Here is a 9,592-nt window from a genome sequence, read left to right as displayed (position 1 = left end):
TATGTTAGTTGCCATCATGCTATGTTGAGAAAAAGCTTATGCAGTTTCATTGGGTCGCAAGTTGAAAAGAAGGGAAGAAAGATTTGCCATATATCTATGTTAGTTGCCATCATGCTATGTTGGCAGTTGCCATCCTATTATGCTAGTAGTTGCCACCACTTCAACATGGTAGTTTCCATCCAGAATGTATAAAGAGAATGAATGTAGGAAATGAACACTATTTGTGTTGTAGAAAAATGCTATTGTCTTGTAGGCAGCAACTACAGATGCCATGGATCAAACAAAATTCACTTTCACATGTAAAGAGTCACAGAAAAATGAAACAAAGGGTTGCCATGCACGATCTCCTACGGTTGCCATCAAAAAAAGGAAATACAAAATTCAGTGAAAAGATCAGTCAAAAACTCTGGGTTGTCAGATTATGGCCAAATAGAGATACCAAAATGCAAAACAATTTGGTTCACACTTATGAACAGCTGCAATGTTGATTTAGGAAAGAATGAACCGTGATAAGAGCATTTGCAAAAGAGTAGGGAAAATACAATTAGGTGCAAGTGACATTCCTTCTGGTACATCTTATTTGAGAATGCATCGTGTAGGAAGTCTGTGATGAATTTACACCAATTCATGTTCTTAATGTCTTTCAGCTTCGCCTGCACAACACAATTTCAGGACAAAAGAGATATCGCATCAGCATTCAAAATAAAAACATCAAAAACTGGCAGTGACTAGCTTCTGCGTGACATCAAAATTAAAAGATTGTAGGGAAAAAGAAGTAGAGAGAGAGCATTCACCAGGATGGGAAAGCACTTGTTGCTTGGGCGAAGAGATGTGGTAGGCGCAAAGGCAGCTGAGATCAAGTACATGAGCAGCTTCATCTTAAATACCTCGCCATGGGTTTTCATGCCCTCCAGCAAAGTTGACAGCGCAGTCGCATTAGGCATTGATGCCATTCCAGGAAACAAACGGGCAAACAAGGCTTCCTCAATCTTATTATTCACCTCATACGGGACTTTGATTTCTCCACGGGGCACACCCAAAGTGCAGAACACAGATTCCTCATCCAAAGGCAGTCTGCCACGTCCCGGAATCACGAATTCCCTAGACGCAGACTCATATATCTCATCGAGCCAGTCGCATACAGGATTTACTAGGTTCGTGCACCGAACATTCATCAGACCCTGCATCCCCATCTCACCGGCAGCTCCCTTCTGCTCATCAGTAAATCCTACGTTCAATATAGTAAGGCATTCTTGCGAAGCCCTATTGCACTGACATTTCTACTTTTACATAACACAAAAAGGATCATTTGTTGCCATGTTCAATATAGTAAAATATTAGTTCTAATAGAAGAATGAAAACTCGATGTCAAATTAAAACATAGGGGGAGAGTGTCCTCATCGCCATCTTTTGTACGACCGGTCGCACGATTCTATGGCGGTAACTCCATGAAGTCATCATCATCGTCTTGATGGTCACCGTGAGCCATTGTGCTGCGCTAAGAACAAAAACACGTTAGTGTAAAATGAAAACACAGCCAACAGATGCGGACAGAAATGCACGAAATAATGATTCACTGGATATCATCGATAACAAAAATGAAAACTGCCATGTTTACCCCAAAGTTGTAGCATCTGAAAAGGAGGTAATTGCCATGTGTTGAACATGCACAAATAGGCAGAAAATAACCAATGGAGAAGCAAATACGAAAACATGGCAATTGGATGTGTGTGTGTGTGCTTCTTTGGCAAGCAGTTGCCATGTAGCAAAATCAAGTTGCCATGTTGGCACTAATAAAAGTGGCAACTGAGACAGTAGGAACACCCATCTACCATTGTCCAACATGTAATGTGGCAAATGGCACATTGGCTTAGTAAAAGGACAGGTCACATCTAATAGGTTCAAGTTGCCATGTTAACAAACAAAAAGATATGGCAACTAAGGCAGTTTAGATAGGACAGACAACTTCCAGTCTACAACATATAATGTGGCAACTCACACCCTGGTATCATAAAAAAATGAGTTGCCATGTAATGCAATCAAATATGTTGCGCTATAACAAAACAGCATGGCAATGTAGTGAGTCTATTGTATAGTCAAACTGCCATTACTCTACATATGACATGGCAACTGGCATAGTTGGTTCACAAAAGTAGTTGCCACTTAGAACCATAGTTGTAGGTAAACAAATGCAATGAAATTGTCGTGACTGCCATTATCCCACACTTAAATATGCATCTACCTAGATATAGAAATCATACACAAATATCACTCCCTGAGTTGGATATCGTAAACTGACATTATCGTACGTATGACATGGCAACTGACATAGTTGATTCAAAAAATTAGTTGCCATCAACGATGATAGTTGTGGACAAAACAAAGTGTTTTGAAATTGCATGATTGTCATTATCCTACACTTTGAATTGCACCTAACTAGATCTAGGGTTCATATAGAACTATCATACCCTGAATTCAACAACAAAAAACGCCCTAAGAACAGTGATGGCCATAGCCTTCAAGTCAAAATCAGAACTAACAACTAGAAATCACTCGCACAGGAAAATGCAGGAACTAATCTCTCGTATATAAGGATGTGGTTGCCGACCGGGCGAGCCTCACCGGCATGACTACCACCGCGACGGCGAGAAAACTGCCCAATGCCGCCCTAAATGGTACGCACGCAACTCCTGCACCGACGGGGACACCGGAGCGCCGCCAATCCGCCGAAATCTCGAGAATGCTCGAGGGGAATGTGACCATGGAGGGAGGGGGCAGATTTCGCAGGGAGCAATGCGACCGGCTTCGATAGCCTTACCTTCTCACTGCGGCTGCTCCGGCGACGACACTCCGATCCGGTGAACCCCAGCAACGGCCGCGAATGCCGTCGACTCTTCCGCTGCCGCCTCCTCCTCCTCTCGTCTTCTCCTCCAATCGAATGGAACTGATGTGGATGGTGGGTTGGGGAGAAGTGAATACGAATGGGAGTAATGAACCGTAGTGAGGGGAGGAATGGCGAGTCGTAGGAGAGGCCAACCGAAGTCGTGCGCGGCGTGCGGGCGCGACGGCAGTTCCACCGCACGCCCCGACCCGCAAACCACTGTCGTCCGAGGGAGAAACGGCGTGCGGGCGAGCTAACTACACACCACACACCGGCCTTGTCCTACGTGGCACACGAAATCTGCCTTCCTGTGTCAAGATTCATGCAAAAATGAATCGACGGCGATCAAGACATGTGGGCGAGTTGGAGAAGTGCCACACGTGTGGGCATTAGTGTTAGGAGAATAAAGCTTTTAACAGTTTTGGCGACAACAGGTAAAGTACTGTAGAAAAGAATTGATGTCCGTCTTGGCCTCTAGGGCGTTTTCAATCCGGTCTCGCCGGATCATCCGCCCGCAACGGTGCGCACCATACCGCACAACTAAAAAAATTTAACCACGTGCATGATGCCATGTTGTTGACGTGCCTGAGGGCATCGGTACGGCGGGTATTCGTTGTTATTGATGAAAACTAAACCAGTTGAAATTTGAATCTGGCCGACCGCGAGCTTCTCGACCCCTGAGAGAGATCTCTTCAAGAACACAAACCACCGTACGCGGGCCACATGGTGGGCGCCAACTATCGTGGTTTTGTCACGGCAGATGTCTTAGTGTGAGGACTTAGTCGTGAGGCCAACGCATCTACGTAGTAGCTTGAGAGGGGTTGAGTGGGACGAGAGACGCGAGGTTTTTTACCCAGGTTCGACCCTTCACAGTGGAGGTAAAAGTCTACATCCTGCTTCGTTGATATTGATCATGGTGCTCACGATTACAAGGGTGATCTTTGGCTACCTCTCTCCCGAGAGCTATTGACTTTGTCTGTCTAAAAAACTCTCCCCCTCTTTGGGTGCCCTGCCCCTCCTTATATAAGTTGAAGGGGCGGGTTACATGTGAAGTCCTAGTAGGATTACGACTAATCTATTACAAGTGGAATCCTAGTCTTACTTCCTTTGTAAGGGAATACTCCTTACGTCTTTCTCTTAAGCCGGCTATCATAACATGAGCCGGCCTACTGGGCCTTGGGCCTTGTCATCAACCTGACCTGCCGTCGGGGTCATTAGTGAGTCACTAGACCAGTGAATCACCAGTCTTCGGGTGGGTTACCGATGAAACGCCAAGTCCCGGTCGGGTCATATATCCGGCCGGGTCATACCGCGGGGTATATCCCCGACACAAGGTCTACATCTAGGTCGAGAGGGACATGGTCTACATTGAGGACTACTCTATGGCGAGTCAAAGGTGGCGCCGATGAGCAGCTGCTCGAGCATGCGATGAGGAAGGCGAGCTCGGGTCAGTGGAGCGCGGTGACAGTAATAAGAGTTATCCGTAATGCATTTTCCATACCATCCGACTGTATCTCCGTATGTCTTCTTTCTTGTGCTATAAATACAAACATATGCAAAAAAAAACTATAATGGGTGGTCCACATTATCTCTACAATCAGTTTAAGTTGTTCTGAACTCATAATTTCTCGGTTACAACACATATACATGTACACTAACCCTATTAGAGAGCAAACAAATCAGCTAAATGAGCAACAAGCAGCCAGGCACACCATCACGTCTCGGGTGGCGGCCCAACCACTAGTACACTATGATAGTGTGCGTCCGAATAGCGTTTTTATTTTTCTCTAAAATTATTTGCTTACTCCTGACAAATGAGGCTCACAATGATAACTTGTCATTGTAAGATAGAAAGAACTGACATGTAGGGCTAGGGGTATTTTGATCATATAACTATCTCACTACGATAGTGTGCGTCCCACTTGATCCCAATAGCGTTTTTATTTTCCTCTAAAATTATTTGTTTACTTACTCGTGACAAGTGGGGCTCACACTTATCATTGCGAGATATAAAGAGCTGACATGTTGAATTAGGGGTATTTTCAGCAATATAACATGTAACAACGTCTAATGGCATTCGATACAATTTTTTAGGTGTCTAATGGTATCTTTGAACAAACACATGACATTTTCCAGCAATTGTAGCTTCCAATGGCAAAACTAAGTAGCGGGACAAAAGTAATGGCCAAACTGATATAATGAATAATTCTGGTCAAATTATCTTTTCAGGTGTCATTTAACACCGTAGTAGTCAAAGATGAACGTAAGTGTTTTAACTTCATATATATGAATGATTATCAAATCAAAGCTTAGCCTAGGCTGACAGGATTTGATGCATATTTCCTGATTATGTGGTTGCAGCAAATGTCTAACGGAAATGTATAACACATTTCACATCATCCTAAAAATGCACTGATTTAGCAAGTCGTCCAGGGTCATCTAGTAAAGGGGGGGAACAAAAGGCAGACATTATTACAGGAAGAAATAAACAATTATCATATCACAATAAAGCCTTCCCGCATGGCTCGCTCACCTGTCGGCCAGTTTTTTGATAAAATCCACACCACCCACCCAAGTATAGTTTTGGGTCAAACATAACCAGACACATGGTAACTCAAAGAAGTTATGATGCCAACAAAAGAAAGCAGCATGCAGTCAATACAGAGGGCAGTACATCTGACATAATATACTAGTTCATGGAAAGTTCTTATTGCAGATAAGCGATAAGAATAGGTGGTGAGACAAGATGGATACATATAATAAAACAAGGTGAGGAATCCTTGAGAGTATTCATAATCCTAAAATTAACAGACAAATGAAAGACAGTCCAGAGAGATGATCATCCATAATCCACTACCCCCTCCATCGACACATAGGCATTATTCTCAGATCATATAGTCCAGTTCATCTCACATGTAAACTCCTTCCACTATCAGAATGACATCCTCTCCGGTCCCAGCTCATCTTCTTGCAAGGGGGGATCACAGGTCATTTCCCTATTCACGCCTTTACCTTCCATGCCAAATTTAGCATGTTTCAGTAATAGTTTGGAAGAAACAAAAAGCTAATCCATGCACAACTTCGTAGCACGGCTCTAATATATATAACCACTACTTTAGACTTCCTTGTGAAACGGACTGCTGAAAAAGGCCAAACTTGTTTACAAGATGTAGCGCTCTATAAGTAAATACTACCTCCGTCCCATAATATAATATGTTAACATCTTGTATTATGGGCCGGAGGGAGTAGTTTATAGTAGTAGAATGCAGCAACACCCAAGGTGAAATGTGTGACAGGAAAAGTTAATTGTTCCGGTGAGAATTTCACCGCAACAATAGGAACTGTGGTATCCAAAATGCTAGCATTTGACTTGAGTATTGGCCGTATATCTGCTTCCACCACATGTTACACTCATGTGTTGTCGGTGTTGTGTATCTATAATATAATGTGTTCAACACCTCATCAGGTTCTTCCCAAATCCATAGCACCAAACGTCACCGATCCTAAACCTGTCTTTGAGATGAACGGTATGATTAACCTAGCATATCTTATTTCGTACTAAACCCACCCTACACTGTCTATGTGTGTGATATGATGATACCCCTCCACCAAGAAGAACTTGCATTAATCTGGTAATGTAATTCAGCATGCAATGGAAGTGGCAGATGGTAAGGCAGCGGTGGAAACAGTTACCTGGACCAACTTTGAGATATTTGGAGATCCTACTTGAATCGTAGCCGGTGGACAAGGCGATAGACCTTTTGGGGCTAAACTCGGCCACTCTCTGGACAGTCTTGTTCTTCATGTCAACAGCAAGCACCCATGCTGTGTGTTCCTTGTCACGATAGTCAATCTTGGCTAGGAGGTAAAGAATGCAATCATCTTGGAGACTCAGCTTGGGCAGGCCAATGTCGAGAGTCGACAAGGTTGGCTGAGCTGTGACACCTTCATGGACGTTCAGCTTAGGCAGCGATGGTTCAGGTATATCAGAGGAATCAAGCTCAAGCTCATGATGGATGTGCCAAGCCTTTTTGGAGAAGACACCAGTCTTGATGCTCCATATTGTGGCCTTCCAACCATGGTCGTGGTGCAGCAGCTCAACAAACCTGATGGAGCCATTAAGGAGGGAAACATCCCGAACAGCCGGCGATCCAATTGCATACTGCGGCTCGGTCGGTAGTCTTAAGAAACGGAGCTTGGGGCTTTTGTCCAGCACGTTGCAGAAGGTGATCATATGTGAGAGATCGACCCAGGCTACTAGGCCTAAATCTCCTTTTATGGTGATTGCCTTGTATGTGGTGAGCTGGTAGGGGACTGAATCGACATTCACCAGCACTTTGCTCCAGGAGTTGGTACCAGATTGATACAGGCAGAGGTGAGAAGGATTGCCATGCCCAAACCTATCAGCTTGTGCGGCAAGGACGAAGGTGCAGTCAGGTTTGCCATTGCTCACAATGGCAAAGGAGTGATCGTTGACTGGGTGGTCGTCGCCCGGCTGCTTGATGTGCTTGAGCTCAGGGACGCTTGCGTTGTAGACAAAGTAGTGTTGTTTGAGGCGAAGCGAGGCATAGGATGGGCGGCCACCCACTACTACGGATAGAAGGACGAGGCCGCCCTCAGTCTCTGTGGCGACTATGTGAGGCGGGTAGGCGAACACGGTGTGGTCGTAGTCGGTGGCATGGACGCAGAGGTAGGAGACTTGCGGCGGTTGGGCGGTGCAGAAGGTGACCTTGATTTTCCCCCGGAGACCGAGACCCTCCAAGCCGCAGTCGGCGGTGGTGGCGTTGAGGCGGTCGGCAAAGTAGGCGTGTGGCTCGATGAGGACGAAGCTTGGCTGGTCGCCACCGCCGTCCGGGTAGCCATAAGCAGGGGGATTCAGGAACGGGGGATCCTGTGTGATTGTGGGCCTGCGTAAAATCAATACCTTCCGCTCTCCTGCGGATGGACTGCTGTCAGGCTTCTTGACGGCTTCCTCCTCGCCGAGGTAAGAAGCAGCAAAATCAGCCAGCTCGCTGTCCATGGATTCCAGATCGAGAGCCGTCAAGCTCTTCCTCTCCGGTGTGTGGATGGATCCTAGATCGGTTGGCTCTCCTCTCCGCCTTGGGTATGTGGATGGATTTGTGTGGGGAGGGGGGAGGTTGGGGACGATCAGGGTCGGAGATCGAGATGAGATTGCAGCCGGAGCAAAAGGGGAGGAGCAATTTGATAAAATAGCACACCTTTCCTCGTACATTGATAAAATAGCACACCTTTCTTTTTATTAGATTAAATGACACACTTTTCCTTCAGGGTTAGATAAAATGGCACAAACTGACTTTTTTTCACAATTTCCACGTCAGGACCTACACGTTATATTATTTTGGACGATTTTACACTTTGGACTGGTTCGATCGAGAGAGGAGACGAGACGATCCAGAGGATGAGAGAACACCGGAACAGAGGAACGACGGAACCATCCACGATCTCGCCGTGATTCGTCCCCGAGCCGCCCTGTCCGCCACCTTACCGCGCGCCGCGGCCGCCGTACGCGCTGCGGGCTGCGGCTGCTTCATCGCAATGCGGGAGAAGAAGGGCGCCGCCACTTGAAGTCCCCCTGCAGCACGTGGCAGTGCAGGCCGGTCGCTCGCCGTAGCGTACGTTCGTTTGCTGGCTGTAGGTGCTTGCTCCTGTAGAAGCCTGTAGGTGGCTGCTGACTGGTATAGTTGTTTGCTTTAGCAGGGAAGTAGAGCTGAACAAGTGAAAGGCATCAGTAAATGAATAAACAATCGTACAAACATACATGTACGCAGAGAAAATATGATACAGTACAAGAGAAAAGCATCAGTAAAAAAACCGTAGCTAGCATAAGTCAGTGTCTTCTTTTTTTTTTTGAGCATAAGTCAGTGTCTTCATCCATCAAATATTACTCGAAGATTACAAGAATCACGTATAGAGAGAACACGGATCAAGAGAGAAGATGGGATGAAACCTGTACGGCCAGATGAGGCGGCGGCGGCGGAACGGGTGGAGCGACAGGAGACGGGAAGAAACGGGACGAAGCGCCGGGAGATAAGGGGAGCACGTAATTGGCAGGGCCGGCGAGGCGGCGATCCATCTTCCTCGCTGCGTTTCTTTTCGCTCTGTTTCGAAACAGAGGTTCGACTGAACCAGTTTACTGCGTAGAACAGATCAAAGGGCAAAATCGTCCAAAATAATATGACGTGTAGGTCCTGACCTGAAAATTGAGAAAAATGTCTGTTTGTGCCATTTTGTCTAGCCCCGAAGGAAAAGTGTGTCATTTAATCTAACAAAAAGAAAGATGTGCTATTTTATCAACGTACGAGGAAAGGTGTGCTATTTTATCAAATTGCTCGTTGGGGAGCAACCAGCCGCCTCAGCTCCTCCTATTGCGAGAATGAGCGGTGGGTAGGGAGACTGGGTAGCCCCATCGTTGCTAGGGTTATGTTCCCTTTAACCGCTAGTTTGGGATGGACCTTGGTCCTCCACCGTGGGCCGCAGCCGGCCCACGGTGGCGATGCAAGTCTATCTTCTACCTCGAAAAGCACCGCGGCGCTTCTATTCCTCGCGTTCAGCGAGACCTGGGGAGCGCTCGCGTCGATGAGAGAGGCAGTGCACATGGGCCGGCCCAGGTTCGCTGTTGGGCACATTCTCAGTTTTGTTTTACGTTTTCTATTGTCTTTTTTGCTTTTAGATTTGTAGTTTTGCTTATAC

General features: G+C 46.2%; 1 protein-coding gene across 1 annotated transcript; it reads right to left on the bottom strand.

Moving 5' to 3' along the window:
* Positions 1-5,495: 5,495 nt before the first annotated feature.
* Positions 5,496-9,278, bottom strand: LOC123091427 (uncharacterized). The gene is made up of 3 exons (XM_044512931.1): positions 9,243-9,278; positions 6,575-8,076; positions 5,496-5,893 (listed from the first exon to the last, which is right to left on the bottom strand). The coding sequence occupies exons 2-3, from the start codon at positions 7,899-7,901 to the stop codon at positions 5,814-5,816; spliced, it is 1,407 nt and encodes a 468-aa protein (XP_044368866.1). The 5' UTR covers positions 7,902-8,076; positions 9,243-9,278; the 3' UTR covers positions 5,496-5,813.
* Between the last annotated feature and the right edge of the window lie 314 nt (positions 9,279-9,592).

Source organism: Triticum aestivum, chromosome 4B (assembly GCF_018294505.1).
Source record: "Triticum aestivum cultivar Chinese Spring chromosome 4B, IWGSC CS RefSeq v2.1, whole genome shotgun sequence".
Lineage (NCBI taxonomy): Eukaryota > Viridiplantae > Streptophyta > Magnoliopsida > Poales > Poaceae > Triticum > Triticum aestivum.
Note: the sequence above shows the minus strand (reverse complement) of the source record. Positions and strands in the feature narration are given on the sequence as shown.